A 20,795-nucleotide genomic window follows, 5' to 3' on the forward strand; every position below is an offset into this window, starting at 1 on the left:
ATCCTTTGGGTATAGACTGAGGAGAGGCAAATCTGGGTCAAGTGGTGTTTCTATTCCCCAATTTTCCAAGAATTCTCTATCCTGCTTTCCATATTCACTGCACCAATTTGGAGTCCCACCAGCAGCATATGAGTGTACATTTTTCCCTACATCCTTGCCAACACTTATTGTTATTTTTATGCATAATAGCTCCCATTCTGACTGAAGTGAGATGAAATCTTAGAGTGGTTTTGATTTGCATTTCTCTAATTGCTAGTGATGATGAACATTTTTTCATGTATTTATTGATTGATTGTATATTATCTTCTGAGGAAAGATAGCCTCTTCAACAAATGGTGCTGGGAAAACTGGAAATCCATATGCAACAATATGAAATTAAACCCCTATCTCTCACCATGCACAAGACTCAACCCAAAATGGATCAAGGACTTAGAAATAAAACCAGAGACCCTGCATCTAAAAGAAGAAAAAGTAGGCCCTAATCTCCATCATGTGGGATTAGGTCCCAACTTCCTTAATAAGACTCCTGTGGCACAAGAATTAAAACCAAGAGTCAATAAATGGGATGGACTCAAACTAAAAAGTTTGTAATCAGCAAAAGAAACAATCTGTGAGGTGAATAGACAGCCTACATCTTGGGAGCAAATCTTTACCCCTCACACATCAGATAGAGTACTAATCTCTAGGGTATATAAAGAACTCAAAAAGCTAACCACCAAAAAAACAAATAACCCCATCAATAAATGGGCCAAGGTCCTGCCCTACATTCTTGATGGTATACAGTGACTTGAAGGTGTTTGTAAAAGGTAAAATAGACCATGTCACATTCCTGCTCTAAGTGACAGTTCCAGTGGTTTCACATCATGTTTAGAACAAAACCCAAAGCATTTACACCATGACTTAGAGGCTGGACCTACCCTGGCCTCATCTCTACCACTTTCTCATTGCCCCCTCCTCTGGGCCTTCTTGCTGCGCTTCCTCACACAGGTGCTACTCACTTGAGCCTCAGGGTCTCTGAACCTGCAGTTTTCTTTTCCTGGAAAGTCTTTTCCAGGTATTATTAGCATAGCTTATTTTGCAGAGACTTTTTTTTTTTTTTTTGGTGGCATTGGGGATTGAACCCAGGGGGCACTTTACCCATGAGTTACATGCCCCAGCCCTTTTTTATTTTTGAGACAGAGCCTTGCTAAGTTGCCCAGGCTGGTATCAACTGTAGGATCCTTATGCCTCAGTCTCCCAGACACTGGAATTACAGTCGCGTGCCACTGCCCAGAGACTTCTTTAGTTATACCTAAAACTGCATCTTTCTTGAATTTTCCTACAGCACGTATACTACTTAGCCAATGTCAGCAGTGTCTCCTACTAGAATGTACCATGCAGGACAAGGAGGACTTGTTCATCTTGGAGCCCCTGTGGCTAGAACTGTGCTTGGCCTATATAAGGCAACACTACATCCTAGAAGGAAGGAGAACTCCAAACCTGCTGAGCTCTTCCATCAAGGCAGTAATGAACCAAGAGCAATTCTGCCTATGATTTGTTATGATACTTAGTAGCAGAAAAGCAGAGACTATCTATAGAAGCCCATGAAATTCTCCTGGGAAATTGACCATGACACTGACTAGATTGAATGGAAATTCCTGGACCAATTATTAAGAAGCCAAATACTCCCTTTAGGGTCTTGTTTACAGACATCATGTCTCAGCTACATGGCAGCAAATGCTCATCCCTGCATGGGGAGCTCAGCACCTCTCCATGTGCTGCTTGTGCTCAGGGTACCAACTGGCAGACTGCTTTCCTCAGGAGATCTTCTCTCACATTCTCCCTCTATTCTAAACTCTGTTCCTTTACTGTGCATTCCAGAACATTTTTCCATTCTTCTTCATATCTCACATTCTCTTCAAGGCTCACTAAGATCTACACATGCCCTGGGAAAGCCAACAACTTTAGGCCAATAGTCTTTACCAACTCGGATGGGCAGAGGTTCAAGTCTCTTCAGAAAGCACTTCCTAGCCTTCTGCTGTTCTTCAAGCATTCTTGTGAAAATTTCAGCCCAGCACTTCCCCAAATCCTTACCACCCCCTTCTGCGCATCACAGTCAAAACATTTCTTCCTTCCACATGTAACAACCTACATGGAAATACTTTGCTTAAACACAATCCTATTGGGACTATAATTAAGCACTTTCCATTGGCACGATCCTGGCTGGTCTGTGGTAGTCCAACTTATCCATAATAAGTCATACAATTATTTTTTTATGATTTATTTGTTGAATGTTGACATTGCCCATGAGCCTTTGAGCACTGGGAACAGCAGCTGTTTTGTTTCGGATTATATCCTTGGTGTCAATAACACCTGATAATGATCGATGCTCAATAAACACCTAAATGAACAAAAGACTTGAGACATGGTGCATTAGATCAGCTATGAATGTGCATATTCACAGCCCTCTGTATGATGTGACATATCGGGTAATCTTGTTTCCCAGTCAGAGACCAGATAGGTCGTGACTAATTAACCAGTACACTTAACTAATTTATGAGTGGCATTTTGAAAACCATACTTTCCTGTCGTATTTTCTTTTGCTCATCCATTCCAGACTACAAATCCTAAGTGGGAAGGGAAGGAACAACTCTCTTCCTCACTCTCTCTCTCTCCTGGTGGCACAAAGCCCAGCTGCACATGAGAAAATAAAGACCGAGGAATGACAGAACTGCCCTTTCCTTTACCCATTCTGTAATCTAGGCCCACTCCGATGGACACATTTACTATCATTTAATCAACCAGTTTAAACAATAAAAAAAACTTACAAAATGCTACAGCAATATTTTTAGAATATGGTGACTATAAATACAATGCAAACTAATAAAAACAAAAACATGAAATATTCCCGTACAATTTCTCATACTAATATCTCATCCCTCATAATTCGCTGTTGTGATGACATCTCTGTTTTTATAAAAAACAGAGAAAAAGAAAATTTGAACATTATTGCCTATGGTATTGGGGCAGAACAATCATAATGATAAATAACCACAAACATTTACTGACATTTATAAACACTACACATTTACATTACTTTCTTACTTAATCTTCCCAATAATCTTAGGATAGATCATGTTACCCCCATTTTGTCACTGGGTGAAAACGAGGACTAAGGAGATTAAGTAACTTTCCCACATTCAGTACTATGAGTGAAAAAGCCAGGATTCCAAGTGGTACATCTTTGATCTCCAATCTCATGTTCCTAGTAACCATAGCACAGTCCAGCAGGTTTATGATTAAACAAATTTTTATTCTTAATATGAAATATTTGCCAAGTAAAACACACTACATGAAAAATATACCACTAACAAATGTATTCATGTAGAGAATTACAGTTTGAGTTTTAAAAAGATCTTCTGCAATGAAATATTTTCTACAAAATTAAATTTTAGCCATCTATTTTATATATTCATATTAAATAAAAACTAACTCTCCCATAAAATGATGATGGCAAATAAGATTTCTGTTTTGTTTCCTTCATTAGTGAGTCAAAACAATATAAAAGGCCATGAGGAACATTAAAATATCTATTAATCAACTGCTTAATGAAAGCAGTATTTCTTTTAAGCAGTATCGCAGGAAGACTGGACTCGACCATTACACATAAACATATATAAAATAATGCAGTGTACAAAGTAGTAAGTTTCACTGCATGCTAATTCCTAGTTCTTAGAAAAACATTATATCTCTGAATTCAGAAAGAAATATATATTTGTTTTGTCTTTCAGTTATGTTATTATTTAGAGATTTGTGTATTTGCAATAGCAATATTTGTGATACAAAATAGGGCTTGACTAGAATAAACCTCTGAACAGAATCCCCAGTCCCTCTTTTTCCTCTACCTTTTCTGTACAGGGTCAGGAGACCAGTACCTGGCCCATAATGGCACAGAAGACAGCGGTTTTCTGGTAAGCAGTGAGTGCTTACAGCTCAAAGTTGTAGACTAAAATTCCTGTATGCTCTGAATCATGAAATTTTCATATTGTTAACTCGGGAAGGTGAAATTTACTTCAGTGTTATAAAAAATGTAACTTGCAAATGGTGAATAACACAATTCTGCAGTATGTTTGCAAAACTTTCTCTAAGTTTGCAATCCAATATAATCTCTCTCTATTGAATCCTACTATACATAAGAACCCAAACTACAATGTTTACTAGCATTTTATGAGAAGACCGTGTTTTATGTATTCATTAATCATATTTTCATTACAGGCCTCAGTAGTCAATACAATGTCAACGCAAAAACTAATATATCTTAATCTAGCATCATTTGTAGGCACAGAAGACAAAATACATACATTCACATCTCATTTAAAAGGGAATGAGTCAATGATTATGGGCTTTTACATTTCTATAGATGGTAGGAAGAGAGAAGAGATGGTATGATGTTATCACAATTTTTTCTAGTAAAATTTTGGGGGAAAAAACTTGGAGATAATAACTTCATGATCAGTTGCATAACTACCAAAATTTAATGAAATAACTAGGTATGATTACATAGTCATGTGTCACAGTATTTCTCTGCCTTCTAAACCCTAGAAGAGAATGTTTATATTTCATTTAAAAATATTTCTGTTACATTAAGTCATCCTGTTATTTAAAATAATACTGAGACTTATAAGATGATAATAACTGAGCTCCCTGATATTTTTTATAATCGAACAACTAACTTTAAAAGAATTATTATTTAGTTGTAGTTGAACACAATAACTTTATTCTATTTATTTATTTTTATGTAGTGTTGAGGATTAAACCCAGGGCCTCGAAAGTGCTAGTTGAGTGCTCCTCTGAGCCACAAGCCCAGCCCTAGATTTATTTTAAAGGTAACCTACAAGTCACTCAAAAGTGAATGATTAGATTTCAGGAATTTCAGCTTCATCCCATTTTTTATTACTGCAGTAATAAAATAAGTTCCAGTCTAAACAAAATAAGGAGAAACATCCTGATTTACTCTTCAAAAGAATTCATAATGACTAACTTCTGTGAGGGATCCAAACACTGCGTACATAATCCCACTGGCCACAGACTTCCCTTGTCATCTGACCATTTAAAGGTAAGCATTACTTTGCAGACTTAGATCCCTGAATTCTGACATTAAATGACCTGATAAATAAAAATGCAGACTAACTAAGCAAAACCGAAGCAAATATCTACACAAATATGGTTTCCACTAAACTGTGCTCTATTCAACGCTGATGAGTAGTTTTCTTTGGATGTAGGGTTTGCATACAGCTAAGAGTGCACTCATGGAATAAATGCATAAATGAACACTTTTCTCTAGTGCCAAAATAAATCAGGGCTTTCTTTGTGTCTCTTACCTTTGCCATGGCTTCTCCCATCCTCCAAAAGCGGCACGACGATAGTGTTGTTCACATTTCCAGGTGACCGTACAGCTGTGTAGACAACAGGCACCGACTGTACCACCACGGGGATGCGGTGAACGTGACTCAGTTTGTTAGACTGTAAATTCATGGGACTTGAAGGCGGTACAGGATGGATAATGTGCAAAAACTGCTGGCCTCCCACGCCAGACGCAGAGGCAACAAGGGGTCCTGGAGTTAATACTGTTGACGAAGACGATGCTGAAGATACTGATGTTATAACCGTTGGGGATGAGGCTGGACGACTAGATGATGATGAAGAGGTTGAAGTGGAAGAAGGTGAGGAGGCGGATGCTGTCATGGAAACTGGGGAGGATGAAACGGCAGTGGGGGACGTCCTGGCTTTGTTTATTGACAAGTCCACTGGCTCAGTTTGTGTTTGGAAGTGATCGACGGATAATGAGTCCTCCGGGGGCTCCCCTTTCACATTATTTAGCAACAGGGGTACAGCTTCCATATCGGGGTAGTTGTGGACGTTTGGAGACTGTGGGGAGAAGAACAGAACACACGTTTACCTTTGTTAATTATACATTTTAATAGATGTAGGATTCATTACTTGAATGTTCATTAATATTTTTTTCTTGTTTCCATGAGACGTTAATTTGTTCCCCCAATATTGGAAGATTTGTTCAGTGACCGTCACGGTGATTAAAACTGAAGGTACAAAAGTACAAAGCAGTAAGACAAGTCCTCTGCCATAAAGACATTTTCATTCCATCAAGGAAGAGCAACACAATAATTAAAATAGAGTGAAATCAACGCTTTACAGAAGAAAAAGAGGCCACAGGAATCTAAGAATGAACAGAAAGTTTACACAGAATCTTCTAAAAGACAAGTTCAGAGCACAAAGCTTTATCTACTTATAACTGTATAAATACCACCTATTTAATTAAAAGTTTCCTTTTGTTGGTTTGATTCATCATCTGCATTATGAGTCTCGGTTTCCTGTTATAAACTCATGCTAGTTTTCATTAGATAAACTTAAATATCCTTTGCAGCTCTAAAGTTCTACAATATAATATCTACCCTTATTCAAATTATCATAACTTGGAGACATAATATCACTTGTAGTGACCCTGGGGAAACTCACTACATTTCCACTTTCACATTTCCTGGAAGAGCTACTATAGTTATGTTCATTTTGAACATTAGACAAGAACACAAAGCTCTTCAACGTCCCAGGTCTGATAACTAAATTACTAAATAGTAGTCATTTCTAATGACTGAATTACAATTTATTCAGCATATGACAAATTTTTTTCTTAAAAACGTATACAACTACTATACTGGTATTTTAGAAAAAAATCTTATACTGACAACTTCAACTGGTCTATGGTTTTTGGTTTAATTTAAAATAATAATAATTGTGTCCAAGTTCATTTGCATTCGTATACATTTTAGTAAGATAAATTTACTAACAAAGATCTCAAAATCTGACCCAGACTAATGTTCTCAGCATGCTATCAGTGGGCATGAGTATATCTCTATTCATATACTTTTCACTCATAAATTTAAGAAGCACTTACTGATTGCCTGCTTCTGAGACCTCAAATAGCCCAATGGTTCCACTGGTGTGTGTCAAATCTAGCCTTGACAAAAAGAGCTAGCCTAAAACAGGTTATTTTGGTAACATTTAATTTATCCAGGCTAGCATGCACGTTATTATTCTATTAGATGAAGACCAAACTCCTCTTCTCAGCTTTTTTATGATATCAGGACAATAATGTCTAAAATTATGTTAATTTATTATTTCAGTCTTGGTTTCATAAAAGATTCTGGCTTGTTATTCTCCATCAAAATGTGAGCCTACATTAAAAAATGGGTTTCCAAAAGCCTTTCTTTATAGAATATAAATTATAGCTCCATTCAAAATATAAAACAGGCAATAATGCAAGAGCGTTTTATTCATCAACAATGAGGGGGGAAAATGCATCAACTAAACCAGATCAACTAAAAAGGAAAATGGGCTGATGTGTTAATGGTTTTCTTTTTTTCTTCTTCCTAACTAGTATGGCTAGTTACCTAAAAAAAAATGTGAATTAGGGAAAAAAACAAAAAAACATTCAAAATATCTCCTGTATGAAATTCTAAATGACCAGGTTTTCATTTATGTGCTGAAATATAATGTTTTAAATCAAAGACTTAAGAAAAACAAAACAAGCACCATAAATTGAATTTTTTAATAAAAAAGTTATATGAGTGCCATTTACTCTTCCAATAAGAATAGTATTTCAGTTTGTTCTCAGTATTACCATTTAATTTCTTTGTAGAATTATGTCAGGTGTTTCTTATTAGTATGTTATACACATATGGAAATTCTTTGTTGAGGCTGCTTTCATACCAAGGTACCAACTGTATTATTATTAAAAATATAAAACACATCATTAAGTACATGGACTGAATGCCACTGGTTTGACCTTAAATATACTCTTGATCAGCTCCTCTCTTCTTCTTAGGTATTAGACATTCCCCAAATCCTTATTTTGGAAAGAGTTATTATTTCCACTGCAAATTTTTCTCCCCATTCCTATCTTAGCCATAGATTCCTCTGTGCATTTACAAACCAAGGGCTGGGAGTACTTCAGTGCTGTAGAAACAGGTGATAATGACACTAGCAGGTGACAACAATATAGGAGCTGAGAAATGCACAGCTTGTTTGCAAAGAGATTGCTTCTGAGGCCCTGAGGCCTCACTGGGCTTTGCAAGCAGCTCAGACTTCTCTGGATGATGAACAGGAGGCCGCTGGTTTCTTTGGTCGGTTTCTGCTTCATTCCTGGCAGAGAAAACACCTATTCCTTCGGCTGTTGTACAGGGACAGAAGAGTTTCTCTCCCAATTCCCTTGCCTATGCTGGAAAGCTAAGAAGACCAAATACTAAGAGTCACTAGGTGCTTTCAGACACTTGAGAATTGCCGTCTCTCATGTGCTCCAACCGAAACAGAGAAAATACTCATAAAAATAAGGAAGAATAAACCAATCAAAGATTTGGGGCCTAGGATAAATTTATGCATGAATCTATAAATGTAAATATCCACAGAGATGCATGGTGCTTCCTTTTGCATGTGTGGCAGCTGAAGTGCAGGCAGCATATTCAAAAAGAACACTTCATCAGTATAATCGGGACAAAAATCTTCCCTGTACCATTCATCTGTATTCAGTGTTGACACAGCATTGCACTTGGACAGCCCCTACTTGTGTGATATGATCATGTGGCAGGTAAAGCCGTCCATAATTCCAGCTTTGGGCTGCACAAGCATATGGGTAAAGCCAGCCACACTGCAAAGATGTGGATTCAAAATGGCTATGGTGTGCTCCTGTTCCTCCTGTTAAGGAAAAGACCTGATAGGCTCAGCCCTGAAATCAGCATTAGGAATCCACTGCTTTACTCCTGGGGAGTGGAAACTGAAATGTACTGATTCTGAGGTTTGGACCCTAAAGGGGTCCAGTGAGGTACCTGGAGCACAGGAGATGGCCAAGAGGAGAAGTAAAGGTGAGGAGAAACAAAGGAAAACACGCAAGAAGCCCCTGGGCAGCTGGAAGCCAAGGGAAAAGACCACCCACACTGGGGAGGAGCGGGGACATGTCACCCAGGAACAGCCTTGAAGGGACAGGGACCCCAAGTAGACAAGACATAACAAAGAACATTTGGATGCATGATGAGGAAGACAAACTTCTGTAAAAATACTGAAGAAAGGCTTTCATAGAAAACTTGACCCTTGTTTACTAATGCCTCAGTTCTTGATACAACATTGATGGACTACTCACGGCAGATTCGACGGAATGTTTTGTGTTTGCAAATAAACCCCATCCAGATTTTTGCCTGGGTTTGACACTAGCTGAATTTTTGCTATTAGTACCCCTGGTATGAGAACGCTGGATTTTTATCAAAGAGAGTTATTTTATTTTCTAAAAGATGTTATCTCTGAAAGTGTATGAAGTTTAAAAAAGTTTTATACTATGTATTAAGAAGTACAGGCTGGGTGCAGTGGCACATGCCTATAAATCCCAGGGGTTTGTGAGGCTGTGGCAGGAGGATGACAAGTTCAAAGCCAGCCATAGCAATTTAGTGAGACTGTAAGCAATTTAGTGATATCCTGTCTCAAAATAAAATATAAAAAGGTCTGGGGGATGTGGCTCAGTGGTTAAGTGCTCCTGGGTTCAATCCCAGGTGCCATAAAAAGAAAAATAAATAAGTAAGAGAGAGATAGAAGAAAGAAAAGGAAGTAATAGTATAAATACACACAAAAGTCCAGCAAGGTAAACAGAACAATATATTTCATAAACAATGTGTGTGAAAACTTAATATTTAAGTGGAATCTGTTGTCACATATTATTGTTTTTTTGAAAGTCTGAAGGTTGGTTTTACTCATTATAATCTACTCAAAGTATTATACAGAATGTTCTAATGAACATGTTCTTTTAAATATTCTGGAGACCACTTTTGAGCTTTGCTACAGACAGACATATATTTTTCCTGAATAAACATTTGAAAATGTAACTTTGGCTTCAGTCATTTTGCTGAATGAAAGCAAGAAGGAATCTAAAACCTCCCACTTGTTAGTTTCCAGAGTACTAGATGAATTTCCCACAGTCAATCATGGAGTTTATTATGGTCTGCCAGTGAGTAAGAAGCATTTCTAATGCTGATCATGTGTTTTAATCACCTGGAATTTTTAAAAGGAAAAAACCATGTCTGACACCACCCTATCTTTGGAAAGCCCTTCAGAGAACCTTATGAGTTGCCAGGTTGGGGACCATATGAATAATACACGGCTAAATGTTACCCAAGACTATATACTGTCTGTTTCATCTAATGGCACCAGGGATTTTTGGAGAGGTGGCCCTTGCACACATACATGATGGTGACAATTATCCATCCATCATTTTAAAGAACTGTTTTATTTTGGTTTAAAATTTTTTTGAGAAATAATTGCATGGCAGTTTTTAGAAAAGATTATGAAGTGACTTGTCTAACATCACATAGCTTGTGGTTAACTATGAAAAAGACCTTTGTTTTATAGCCTGTTGTGTGATATTATAGGAGGAAAATGAGATTTGGGGATAAAAGTACTTAAGCTTATGACCTGGCCCTGCTACTTATTAGCTGTGCTATCTTGGCAGCATCACTAAAATTCTCCAAGTCTCAGCTTCTCAATCTATCAGGGAGTAATGTTAAGTCCAAGTTTGTTAAATTGTTGTAAAGACAGAACTAAAGTTATCAAGCACTTTTAACGGTGAGAAATGTGAGAGACAAGCAGATAAGCAGACTTCTCTCTTCTTAGAACTAAAAATGCCAGACACAATGCCATCTATTACTAAAACCATCTCAGAGGTGACCCGATTCACTGAACGAAGCATGAGATGTATTCTAATTCGGGATCATGGACAGTTGTTGCCAAACAACCGAATAGATCAGGGCTACAAAAGCAACCGAACAAATTGCTTTAGAGACCACTTAGGACTTAAAAAATAGAAATTCTGAAATAAGAGAAAGACAGTTACTTAATGATGTTGTTTCTTACCAGATCAGCCTACAGAAGACCATATAATAGTAGTCAGAATATGTTTTAACTGACTGAGCTGACTTCATAATTCCACCATGCAACCTCCCTCTATCAATCTATATTTCAAGGTGCATATACTTTATGACAGTAATATATAAATGTACTCAAATAAATGGGAGATGTTGGTCATTCTTATAGAGTTACCACAGATGAGTAGAAGATGTTAGCTTCCTATGTCTTAGAAGAAAATTACATAAAGTTTAGTTTGACTTATTGACTATCTGGGAAGTACTTTCAAAAGCAAAAAAGGAATTAAATTGAACCTTGTCTGTGATCACTAGACTTTTTAGTAATACTGCATTATTTTAAGTGCAAGTACATTTTAATTAAAGACCCAAATCCTTTAACATGATGTGTACAGTATATGCACAGCTCAGTCTTTGCAACTTCAGTTTCTCTCGTGAAGTGATGAAATTTGAAAGGTGTGAGCACTGTGCTTGGAGCAAGTGCTCTGCAATTTTGGCTGGCTATTTTGCTCTCCGTGCAAAGGTCACTGAACAACCATTTGTAAAGAGAGCATGTACTACACTTCACTCTGTACTCTTACGAAAAAGGAATGCCTAGTTTTTAAATTTTGTTTTCCCTGTGTCCTGATATTCATAATTTTACCTTGCTTTCAGTGATTTTTCTTATTCACATGTTCAAGGAAAAAGTCTTAAACTAAATACAACAGAAGGGAGAATTTACAAAACCAACCCAGAAAAAAAATTAAATACTAAAGAAAGATAAATTATAATTCCTTTAAAAGTATGCATGAGCTAGTAAAAGGAAGCAAATAGAATTATCCTACACTGACAATCTGAAATTTGTTCTCCAAAGCCTTGAATACATTATCTACTATAGTTAAGAGAAGATATTTAAATGACTTTTTTATGTCAACATCTCAATTGTAAATGTGAGAAATGATTGATTCTGTTAGAAAACCCAGAACATATGCATAACATAATGAACTCTCTTCACATTTACATTAGTTTTTTTATGCTTTCAGACTTGAATTAAAAATGGTAATCCTTTAAAAGTTCAATGCACACATTTAAATTGGTCCCAAAGTTTCCTTATATCCTAGTTGTATATTTTCAAGACCTGTATCCTAGGATTTTCGCAAATTATATCATTTACCCTAATAATCAGACTATGTTTACAATTGGCTATAACTTTGAAACTCTGGCCTTACCCATAAGTGCTGTGGAGTTGGGCTGGTACAAAAGGAGGAGAAGAAGGATTTTTTTCAATGCTTTTTTTTTTTAAACAAATTAATAGCAGACATCCCTAAGAACTGAAAAGGGTTAAACAAACATGTTTGGACATAAATGTAAATAGATTATACACAAAAATACAAATGCTTAGCAAATGAATGATGTGTTTAACAAACTCAGTTGATGACAACTTATCCCATTTGAGAGAAATGAGGATGATAGTAAAGATATTTTGAATCTTAAACTACTTACATTATATTCATCTGGTCAAATTGGACAAAGTAGTGATATCACTAAAACAAAGGTCAAAAGAGGAAGTCTAGGAAAGTAGTTTAATTCCTATTGTCTGACAGTTGCTTTTAAACTTAACCTCATAAAGTACGCCAAGACATCTGAAAAATAAATTTTATCATTTCGACTTTATCACATTTTGGGATAGGGAAAACTATAGCAACAGTAAACAGATCAGTGATTGCTAAATAGTTGGGGGAAGGAAAAGAAGAGGGCAATGAATTGGTGCAGCACAGTGAATTTTGGGACCTTTGAAATTATAGGAAACTGTGTTGCATATATATGTCACTATGCATTTGTCAAAACCCACAAACTGTTCAATATAGAGTGAACCTTAATGTAACCTATGGACTACACTTAATAATTATGTATCAACATATGTTCATTGAATCATTAAACATAACAAATACACCACACAAATGCAAGATGTTAATAATAGGAAATTATATACAGAGATGGGTTGTGACCCCATGTACTCTCTGCCAAATTTTTCTACAAATGTAAATTTGTACTAAAAGTATAGTCCACTATTTGTTTTAAAACTAAATTCACTATTAATGCTGTTGAGACCCTGTTTTTATCTATTATTTTGTCTACCAGTTGCAAAACTAATAATCTAAAATGATAATCATGGCATTTCTAAATTTAAAACAAGAGGCAACTCTTAACAGGTTTATTTTCTACCTCAGATTAGAACTTCTTTCATCATTTCAGTTTTAAACTTATTATTCAGTAGATGCTTTAAAACACTATAGTTTCACTATACATAAGAGGAAAAATGTTTTATCAACTTTATGGAATGAAAAGTTCATTTAAATGTTTCTCCTGAACCATAATCTCACTCCAGTGCCTGAGGCAAATGTTCTATGCTAGTTACATATTTTAAAATATGCAATGCTGTTTACCATTCTCCAACAGATTTATCTTCTCTGCCACCAGATGGGCCTGGCTTTTGATTTTACAAAACGTTCACCATAAATAGTTATTTTTACAACAATCTATCACAAAGGCAAAATAGATCACATTTCACAGAAAAGAAAACTTGACCTCCCAGTGGTTGTGATAGTCAGATGCCACATTCAGAACCCCAACACATACACATACACACAAAAACATGTAAAGGAAAATGGTAACTATTTCCAATAGAGGAAGATCTACTTGCAAAAATAAACGTTTTACTTTGGTGATTATTAAAGCAAGTAGTCTAGAAAAATCTACATGCACTTGTCTTCTCCTAGAATACAGTTATAAAGAGATAAAAAAAAAATCCTACGAGGTCAAAACAAGACTAATGATAATGTTGGGAGAATTAGCCCTTTTCCCACCTCTCCCAGGAAACAGGCAGATGTGATGGGAAATATCACACGTGGACAAGTGAGCATTTTAAAGGCTCCACAACTTTTTATCAACAGTGGATTTAATTCCTTTTCCGCTCACTCATATAAAACAATACTTTTAGCCTGGGCTCTTGGCTTCCAGGCAAAAGTAGTACAGACTCATGCAGGACTCCTGAGGATCCAAGAGGGTAACACTGTCTAAAGGGTGTTTTAATGGTTCCATTTTGGCCCACAACTGCCACAGGGCACATCAGGTATACATAATCCATTAACAACCTATGAACTGTACAAAGGAAGTCTCCACTGACTGTGGGCATCCAGATAAGCACATACGCAGAGGCAGACAGATCAGGCTGGTGCTTCAGAAAAAGGCTGAGAAAAGGAAAGGACAATGGGAGACTGGGGGCAGGTTTGCCAGCCAAGAATCCCCATAACCAGGTGTAATTTACGATGGGGGAACTCTCAGCTCACTGCTCCTCTTGGCTGGGACACTTACTTATTCATCAGATATTAGGATTGTAAGAATAAGGTAATAGCAATGCCAACAAAAATGTGATTAAAGACTGGCATTGTATTATGCTGGGACACAGGATTATAAATGGGTGGACACCTTCAGGAATGCTGTTGAATTGTGTCTCAGAAATCTTGACCTCAGAAACAATCGTTTCTTTTTAAGAACCTAGGAACTGCCATTCCCTTTCTATACCCCTCCTCACATCTCTTTGGCAGAGAGGAAGTGACCTTATATTCAGTCCGCTCCAAATATATCCCTGATTACTCTATTTTGAAGACCAAAATAATATTTGGAAATGACAACCTCAATCAAATACTGATGCTGACTTTTAGGAATTACCAAAGAGAATATGCTTTAAAAAATTAAAAAAGAAGAAAAAATGGAGCTATGAAAAGTTACCACAGGTTTAGTCAAGATTCCCGTGCAACTGTGGAGCTCACAATGTCAAGTGTTGGCACTGTGAAACAGCTGGAAGATGACATATGGAGCAACCATCTCAATTTCATGCAAATAAATGCTTTGGGAGAAAATCTCAGGAGAACAAACACCATGAACTTCAACAGTATCCGTATCTCAAGCAAAGTAGACAACAGTCAAAAAGATGCATTCCAGAGAACTTGGTTAGTTACCTTAACAAGTGGTCTATTGAGGACATAAACCTGTGGGTAGATAATACTATCAAACAACTTGAGAGCCTAGAGGAACTTAATTTAAAATTTCTATACTATTCTGTATAAAATGTGATCTTGGAATTTGTTTTTTAACTAATACATTTAAAGACCCTAACTATTAAAGTCAAAGTATGAATTCATTTACTTATCAAACTTGGTTATAAATCTTTCTTCTTAGGGGATGATTTACTGAAGGAACTTGCATTTACACATATGCAGCAATTTGGGATTTTGACAAAAATGTGTACACAGATGCTTTACCTTGCATAAAATCAGAATTAATTTTGGAGCAATCCAGCTGTAAGCTGGATTCATTAAGGCACCCAGGACAGGCATCCACAGCAGCAGGTACAGGCACCAATTCTATAGTTTCAACAGTATCTCATGTGATTCCAATGATTAGATAAGTTTGAAAAATAATATTTGTTGTCATCGAATTGACAAGTGGGAAAAAAGTTAGTGTGCAAGCATTTATATAAACAATAAAATTAATTTCATGCCTCCAAAATTTATACATGAAAATAAAAGGACAGAGGAAATACTCCAGAATATTAACTAAATGGTTTTCCATTAGAGGAATGTGTGCAAACTACATTTGTTATCCTTTTTCCCCTTAGTATTTCCTGCTTCCTAAAGTGAATCTTACTACTTTTTAAAATAAATGAAAAAAGAAAAAGATAGTAAAAATATAAAATGCATTAGTTTTTAATTGACTCATAATGAAATAGAATTCTCAACTTTTTTTTTCATTGAAACAACAATATATTGTTCCTAGATTCTAGTGAAATATAATGGTATTTGAAGATAGCTATCATGTTATACTGCTTCCAGAAAAAAATAACAGATCTTATTAAGGCTCATGCCATGGGAGTTACTACTATAAGTTTAGACTGGTAGCAAGTATATTCTATAGAAGTTATTGTATGTATCAACTTATAATTTGGAATTAAACTAAAAAAAGGAGTTAAGTATAGTTGACAACTGAAAATTTGCCATTTCATTACACCCATTGGATTAAAACTATGATTATTGGTCATCCCAAGCCACTCATTACAGTATACTAGGCAAATGTTTTTACACTTGAAAACTACCACAAATATTTCCATATCCACGCCTTTTCTTTTGATGAAAAGCTTTCTCCTAATCAGTATTTGGTGAACATTACTATATAATCATCCCAGCACTGTGATAAGTCTGGGGGTACTATAAAAGGATTTTTAACCTTTATCCCAAGAGAAGCAAGTCTTTTCCCCCGGAGACTTAATAACATTTCCATCGCTTTTCTAAAAGTTTTTTTTTTTTTTTTTTTTTTAGTTTTAGGTGGGCACAATGCCTTTATTTGAATAAATGAATATTTTATTTTTATGTGGTGCTGAGGATCAAACTCGGTGCCTCACCTGTGCTAGGCAAGCACTCTACCACTGAGCCACAACCCCTGCATCACTTATTTAGTGAACTGTATCCCAAAAACCACAAGAAATGTATAAGAAACCCTACATTCTATAAACATAAAGGGCATTAAATATAAATTTGAAGAAATAATTTAAATCAAGAATATATGGCCAGGTGTAGTGGCGCACACTTGTAATCCCAGCAGCTTTGGAGTCTGAGGCAGGAGGATGATGAGTTCAAAGCCAGCCTCAGGTGTGGTAAGGTGCTAAGCAACTCAGTGAGCCCTGTCTCTAAGTAAAATACAAAATAGGGCCGGAGATGTGGCTCAGTGTTCAAGTACCCTTGAGGTCAATCCTCGATACCAAGAAAAATATATAAGCAAAAAAGTAACTGTTGAGTATTATTGAGACTGTAAAATCAATTTTTATTGATTATTTTTAAATGTCTGAAAACATTTATAATTCATATCTATTCCAACATTTTCTAGTACCCTTCCCCCCAATTTATAAATGAAGAAACATTCTTACAGAATTTAAGATACTATATTGTCAGACACCCCAAGGTAACACCGATCTATGATCTAAACATAAGTTTGATTCCGAAGCATGAGTCCACTCCCCTACGCTGTTCTTGTCACCTTTGGAAGAGGTAGATAAAAGCCTTGAGAAGTCTTCCTCATGCAGTTCATGTGAAATTAGTAGCTGGAAATACCCAGCTGAGCATGTAATAAAATGAGTTCTGATGGGACAGTTTGCTAAGCCACAACCTACTGCCCCAATATACTCGGATGGAACAGATCAGAGGACAGGTATCCCTGTCCTTTTATGTGGTGACCCCTCATAAAAGTCTATTTCTAATTTAGTTACCCTTTGTTCTCAAATTAGGCTTGAGGATAACAACAAATAGAAAAATCATTCTTAATTTAGGAATCACATCTAGCACTTTGTGCACCACTGAAGCTGTGAAAGAAACAAGAGATGTCAGAATACAATGGAAAAAACAAAAGCCTCATTAGATTTGAACACAGGAACAATTAGAAATGTTATGTGGAAAAATCATCTACTTTATTTCTTCCTTTTACGCTAAACACTGATAGGAAAAAAATGTTATTTTTTAAAAATGTTTTTGTAGTTGTAGATGGACAGATGCCTTTATTTTATTTGTATATAGTGCTAAGGATTGAACCCAGTGCCTTGCACACACTAGGCAAGTGCTCTGCCCCTGAGCTACACCCCAGCTCTGTTATTTTTAACCAGTGATGCATGCTCCTCAATAAAAGCAGGCAATAAACGTCTGTAAATGGAACAAGTGAGAGGCAGCTCGGTGGGGTTTTAGAACATGGGCACACACCTGAGTTCTAGTACAGGTTCTATTTATATGATCAGTTCACTCATTGTCTCTCTTCCTTTCATTCTAATTGAAAATGACTGTTGATTTTGCTTTCGCAGGTGCCTGTTATCCCCTCCAGCCTCATCAGATTCCACCCATGCTGAGTCAGGTATCACTCCTCCATGTTTCCAAAGCACTCAGCTGCGCCTCTCTTCCTCCCTCGACTGTGAGACCCCTGAAGACACCATTTCTACTAGTCCTATCACACAGTCCCCAGCATAAAATAAGCCCTTAGTCAAAGATCATTAGGAAAGCCCAGTTGCTCTCTATAGCCCTTAATAGTTCTCAGATTCAATAAATCTATGAAATTAGCCCACATGTAAAACTTAAACCTTAATTAACTTAATTACACCACATATAAAAATTAGGTTGAAAGATTCCACTGGGTCATTCTTTGATTAAGAGTAAATGATTAGTTGCCACTTTATCCCTTTGTCTCACTATCGAACTTTGTCTTTAATGTATTACAAAATAATGTTTAAAAGGGATGAAAGACATACTATATAATAGGCCTAAAACAAAATGCAAGACTCATATTTTGTGTTTTAATTTATTTTAAATGCACTACTTTTTAAAAAGAAAAGTCAAAAATGAAAGCTCTAAGTATGTCACGGTAGTAGGAAGTCAAAAACTAATGTTCTCACTGGTTCTAAAATTTAGTGTTAGTGTCAATCAAATTCCCTAATGTTTGTTATGATTCTGCATTTTTCAGTCAAATATATATACATGACAGGGAGATTACAAGTCCTGTAAAGAGATACAAGGAAAAATACATGCGTCTGATCCCAGTTTATTTTCTTTCTATTCCATGATAACATAAAAACATGCTGCTTGACTCCTTCCTGGGTGGGCTAACTTGTACCAGCAAACCTGACTTGACATCACCAAACTCTCCTGCATATTTTCCATATATTTAACTCTAAAACCTTTCTTCTCGCCCTGTTTACTGTTCAGTTCCTTCATGTAAATCCTATTCTCCCAGAAATTCTGCCTATTCCATTTCACAATCTCTAACCTCACCTGCACATCTGGCGTTCTCATGTACATGAAGGGAGCAGTTTTCAACCATGAATGATTTTGTCCCCCAGGGGACACCAAACAATGAAAATCCCGACTGTTACAAATGAGGGAAAGAGTAATAGGGACAGTATCTACACCAAACACAAAGGATGTATGGTGCCTTTGAAGAGAAATCCTCTACTAAGCCATCATCCTCATCCTTTTCCTACCATCTCTTTTCCTTTAACATCACATATTTTCCTTTTTGAGATGATTCTATGATCCGCTCTTTCTTTCTCTGATTCTTCCTTATTTGTTAATCTCAGATAGATTGATAGATAGATAGATAGATAGATAGATAGATAGATAGATAGATAGATAGATATAGTCTGCAAACATGAGTATGTGCATTTTTGTGGGTGTCAATGTGGTTTATATACTAGCATGATTGCTGCTAGATATCTGTGTATTGTGACTTTTGAAGTGGGCAGGGGATTGAACCCATGGCCTTGCATATACCAGGCAAGCACTCTACCACTGCACCACATTCCCATCCCTATTATGACTTCTTAGCATGTAGTGCAATGAAAAATAATAGGAAGAGTAACAGTTTCTGTGTGTGGTGACGATCAACACAGAAACTAACATGGGTTTATGATCTGCACATGTGGACGTATATTGTTTATTCCTCACAACATCTCAATGTAGAAAACTATTAGTAATCACATTTTACACATAGAAAACTGAGAGTTGCAGAAGTCAAAAATATGTCAGTGGTTCCACAGATTATAAGTGACAGTGTCAAAACACAATCTTCAGTGATTTCTGATGATAATGCAGGACACAATATTACAGCAATGCTGACTCCCACACTGATTCTCTGATGTAGGCCTACAGGTCCAGGGAGACTGAAATCGCTGTCACTGCTTCTATAAAACATTTTCCTTTAATTTCATGTGATAAAGACTACACTATTACTTAATAAAGAAAGGGTCCAAAGGTGAAGTGAAAGCTTCCAGAGACTTCAGAAACATATTTTAGCAGAAAATTATATTTTACTTTAGTGGTTTTCTTTATGTCTCTAAAAATAGTTCTGTATATTATTCAATTGTTTATTATTGAATAAAACAGAAAACTAGGAGTCAGGCACATTAATCACTTCTCTGAACCAAATAATAGAAGTTCAGTTCCCATGAGATAAAGTTACTCTGTGTGTTTTAGTTCTTAAATGATTCTTGTGATAAAATCCCCAATTAATTATTAAATAAATAAGCAAGCCCATATTTACATGGTTCCTTTTCTTCTTAACATCAGAACTTTCAGTTGCAGTAAAATAGCCAGTGTTCAATTATCTACAGTCATAGAAGGGATCAGAGTATAAGTAATCCCAAGTGACAGATAATCCAAAAAGCATTCATGTTGGGTTTTAAATTCATTATACGATTCCAGCAGATTTACCACCATAATCATATTTTTCCCCCCACAGGCTCATATTAAAATCTATTTGTAGTTCTTGAACACAGTCCAGTTGACAGCAGGAAGGAGGACCCCAGATACATGGTGGATGACATGCTATTAGCATGTTTTTTTTTTCCTGTAGATAATTGACATGAAGATAAGATAATCAAGAATTGATAGTAAAGTTGCATTTCATATTTATTAGGAGTTTTATATGCCCTCATTCTGTAACCATAAGCAAATTTTTTAACTTTCTAAATTTCAGTTCCTTACTTATAAAATGGTGCTAATATCAATACTGACATTTGAAGGGAGTTCTGAAAATTAAATTAAATACACAGTGCCTGACACAAAGTACTCAAAGTTAGCTGTGGTTGTTATTTTTTGTTGTGGCCTTTATCTATTTAATTCTATGATGAATATTGGACTACTGCATACAATCCTATGTATCACTTTTGTTTCCATAAAATGGAAATGATAGATTATTCAGTAAATGACACAGTATACTACAGGGGCTACTGATAAAATATGCTCCTAGCTGGGTGCAGCAGAAGACAGCTGG

The 20,795-nt window shown here is 36.2% G+C and overlaps 1 protein-coding gene across 2 annotated transcripts in view; it reads right to left on the bottom strand.

Moving 5' to 3' along the window:
• The window catches only part of Klf12 (KLF transcription factor 12), a 426,606-nt gene that overhangs the window by 141,074 nt on the left and 264,737 nt on the right, over positions 1-20,795 (bottom strand). For both annotated transcript variants that reach the window (XM_026398090.2, XM_077792866.1), the window contains exon 4: positions 5,361-5,907. In XM_026398090.2, the coding sequence (XP_026253875.1) occupies positions 5,361-5,907 (547 nt within the window). The remainder of the gene's footprint in view (positions 1-5,360; positions 5,908-20,795) is intronic.

Source organism: Urocitellus parryii, chromosome 2 (assembly GCF_045843805.1).
Source record: "Urocitellus parryii isolate mUroPar1 chromosome 2, mUroPar1.hap1, whole genome shotgun sequence".
NCBI lineage: Eukaryota > Metazoa > Chordata > Mammalia > Rodentia > Sciuridae > Urocitellus > Urocitellus parryii.